Source organism: Leopardus geoffroyi, chromosome D3, assembly GCF_018350155.1.
Source record: "Leopardus geoffroyi isolate Oge1 chromosome D3, O.geoffroyi_Oge1_pat1.0, whole genome shotgun sequence".
NCBI classification, from domain to species: Eukaryota; Metazoa; Chordata; class Mammalia; order Carnivora; family Felidae; genus Leopardus; species Leopardus geoffroyi.
The window spans coordinates 23,442,501-23,446,108 of record NC_059339.1 but is presented as its reverse complement, the minus strand read 5'-3'; the positions used below and the strand labels follow the sequence as shown (position 1 = coordinate 23,446,108).

The 3,608-nt window shown below is 51.4% G+C and overlaps 1 protein-coding gene across 11 annotated transcripts in view; it reads left to right on the top strand.

Moving 5' to 3' along the window:
• Positions 1–919: 919 nt before the first annotated feature.
• NF2 (NF2, moesin-ezrin-radixin like (MERLIN) tumor suppressor) overlaps positions 920–3,608 on the top strand; it is an 80,652-nt gene continuing 77,963 nt past the window's right edge. For 3 of the 11 annotated variants that reach the window (XM_045458111.1, XM_045458112.1, XM_045458114.1), the window contains exon 1: positions 920–1,589. In XM_045458111.1, the coding sequence (XP_045314067.1) occupies positions 1,476–1,589 (114 nt within the window). In that variant the 5' untranslated portion in view covers positions 920–1,475. The remainder of the gene's footprint in view (positions 1,590–3,608) is intronic. The other 8 variants (XM_045458121.1, XM_045458118.1, XM_045458117.1 and 5 more) reach the window with 6 other exon arrangements.

Here is a 3,608-nt window from a genome sequence, read left to right as displayed (position 1 = left end):
TTTGCTTTTTCTATCTAGGTAATAGCAAGTGTCTCTGTCATGCGGCACCTCTTTCCCATCTGTAGGGGAGGTGATGCTAATGATGGTTAATATTTGTGGACTGCTTCCTGTTCAGTCAAAAGAGAAAATTGTCTCTACTCAATTATTATTTAAAAGCATGGTTTATTTTTTAAATACAGAAAGCTATATTCCCCCGCCTCACAGTACACCCATTATAACTTGATGACATCTAAAAAATAAAAACATGTATGTGGCTCGAAAATGTAAATCAGAGTACAAAGCGAGAAATGCTTTCATGTTTCGACCATTTTGTATCTACAAAAATAGCAATTCCATAAGATTCAACCTAGTATGTGCCCTGTCTACTATGTTCTAGTATTTACCCTAGTTTATATGTATTAACTTCCTTAAATTCCTCAACAACCCCACGAGGCAGATACACTTATTACCCTTCCTTGGTAATAACGCTATTTCTCCTAAAGAGAAGCACAAGGGTCTGGGGGAATGCCGGCGATCTAAGCGGCCTCCACGTGATTTAAAAGTTTGAGAAACACAGAGGTCAGTATATGCAATTAAGTGCCAAGCTGGATTATCCGTCGGGTGTCCGAGAAACACGATTCCCTGGGACGCCACACTGGGAGCGCATTTGGTTCAAAGTGCAGTCCCTTACCGACCAACCGCACCCGGCGACCAGCTTCTACGTGGTTCCCGGGGAAAGGCGCGCCGGACTCCGGTTCCTCAACCAGTCTTGCTAGAGTAGGCGTACTCCTTTCGAACAAAAGCGCTCGGAGTGACTGCCGCTATGGCCACTCAACGCCGAGCCCAAGCCCGCGCCTCCAATCACAGCGGAACTTCCAATTGGTGGAGTCGTTCCGAAGCCGGGCGAACGGAGGAGAAGTCCCGCCTCCCTAGGAGTGCTCAGCCAACTGCGGAGTCCGGGCGGTAGCCGCGGGGTTCGGTTGCGCTGTGGGTAATAATCTGGGGGCCTGAGGGCGGGGCGGGGAGCAGGCTGGGGTCTGCGGGGAGGGGACGCTTCCCGCAGGCGCGCGGAGCGAGGACGGTGACAGCCACGCGCGCACGTGCGCGCCCGGCCGCAGCGCGGCCCCGAGGCCTCTGTTGGCCGCTGAGAGGCGCGCGGGGGCTGGCCGGCTGCCGTCTAGGGGCCCCGTGCCGGGGCGTCCCCAGCGTCCCCGGCCCGAGTCCCTGAGCGCCGGGCCGTGTCCACCCCGTCGGTCCTGGCTCGTGTTTCGTCCCAGTGGTCGTGAGGGCCCGCCCCCCGACTCCCCTTTACGCTCCCGGGGCAGGGTCCTCACGGCCCATGCTGGCCGCTGGGGGCCCGCGCCGCCCAGACAGTTCCTCGGCCGGCCAGCCGGCCACCATGGTGGCCCTGAGGCCTGTGCGGCTCCTCCAGGGGGGCTAACCGGTCCAGAGCGCAGGTCTCGGGGCGCGAGGGTCCCGGGCCTGAGCCCCGCGCCATGGCTGGGGCCATCGCTTCCCGTATGAGCTTCAGCTCGCTCAAGAGGAAGCAGCCCAAGACGTTCACCGTGCGGATCGTCACCATGGACGCCGAGATGGAGTTCAATTGCGAGGTAACCGGCTGGCAGCCCCGACGGGCTGCGGTAAGGGGGAGCCGAGCGGAATCCGGTGGAATCCCCGCTCGCCGGGCCCTGCCACGGGTCTGGCACCGATCGGGGCGCCCCTGCGGCGGTGACAGTCCAGGTGGAAGCTTGAGGGATTCAGCTTGTATCATCTCTGAGCGTAGACAGAGTCGACCAGAACCGGAAGGAGCCATCTAGGCCCAAATCTTCATGTTAAGGATGATTGCTGCTCCCCGCCACCCCCCCCCCCACCCCACCCCCGCCTCCCGTAGGGTTTTTGGGTTTGGAAGCACTTCCTGAAGGTTCTCATTCATTATTACTGCAAGAGGCTGGAACCATCCGTAGTGGAGAATTCTGGTTTTCATTGTCGGGCTTAAGCTCCAGCTTTATGGTCTTTTTTACTTCATTAGATATTATTATGTGCCCCAGGTATTAAAAGTTGCATTTTGTAGAGTGGAAACTCTATACCTATTTCCCTTTTCCAAAGCTACCATTTTCTGGGAAAAAAACTCTTTAAGGAAAGAGTTGATGTCTAATACTTATTTTTCATGCAGTTTATTTTACATCATGATGATAACAGTTAACCATTTGTTGAATACATTCTAAATGTCAGACGTTCATACATTTAATTCTCACAACAACCCAATGAGGTAGGTACTCCAAGCCATGTATCTAGTAAGTGGCAGAGTGGGATTTTAGGTCAAACTTTTAGCCAAAACAATACTGCCTTTCAAGAAATGCAAGTCCTTGCTAGTCCAAAGTGTGTTCTATGAACCAGCAGCATTGGCAACAGCGACCTAAGTCAGGAGTTGGGAACTTTTTCTGTAAAGGGCCACATAGTAAATATTTTCAGCATTGCAAGCCATGGGATCTCTGTTACAACTACTAAGCCCTTCAGCTCTACTAGTGTAGTACAAAAGCAGCCTTAGGATCGACTTCCAGCCTGACAGCGTGAGGAGCTCCATTGAATTCCCCGATAAGACTGGTGAAAATCACTTTAAAAAACTCAACTATTTAAACCCTCTGGAAATGGTTTTAAGCGCAAACATTCATCAAATGAATAAAAATCTATTCAAGGAAATCTATGAAAATTTGCTAAGAAAGGTGAGAGTCTATGGTGTTTGAACCAAGGCTACTACCTCCCTCCCCACTTCCAGCATACCAAGGGGGAGATCCATTCCAGACTGCTGCAACACAGAACACAGGGCTCCCTCTTCCCCTGGGTCTCTGTCAGACCACTTTCTCCAGGAGGAGCAGGACTGAAGTGCTTCTTATCCTGTGCAAGGCTTCTTGCTGTTGAGACTAAGTCCCAGGTGTGAATAGTTGAAAGATGGGGCTTCTTCAGTCTTTTATCCAGCTCCTACTTACAGAATGGGAGCTGTGCCTTGGGCATGGCATACTGAGACTACTGGGACCCTAGTTGCTCTTTTCCCAGCCCCAGCTTGTGCAGTGGTGGTTCTGTGCCAGGAGAGGCAAACTGAGAAAACCTCTGGCTGGTATCCCTCCCCCGCCGCCCCCCCCTCCCCACCCCCCCTTTAGAGATTTTACCTGTAGTGAGAAGTCTTTAAAACCTGTAGCTCCTGCTCTCTTCCCAAAGGTAGTTAGTTCATTTGCAACAAAATGTGGAGAAGTTTATGCCTAAGGGAACCCTTACAAGCAGTAGAGGTTTTGGTGAAGGGCAATTGGGAGGAGATTGTAGATTTAACGAAGATGCTACCTAAACTGTAGGCCAGCTAGTTTGCAGGAGAAAATCAGAATAAAACAGCTGGAAAGAACCCTCATGGGATTGAATAAACTGTTCCCTCAGAAGAGCAGCCTTTGATTGAATTACTTTGTAGAGCAAATTATGCCCCAGGGCATAATGAAATAATAGAATAGTAAAACACTATTAATGGAGTTTAACAGCTGGGTGCAATCAGGGGATGGAGAAGGAGTCCTACTATACACTGTCACTCCAGGATGACTGTGGCCATAACCAAATTTGTGCCTTCCTGAGGAACAACATCATAG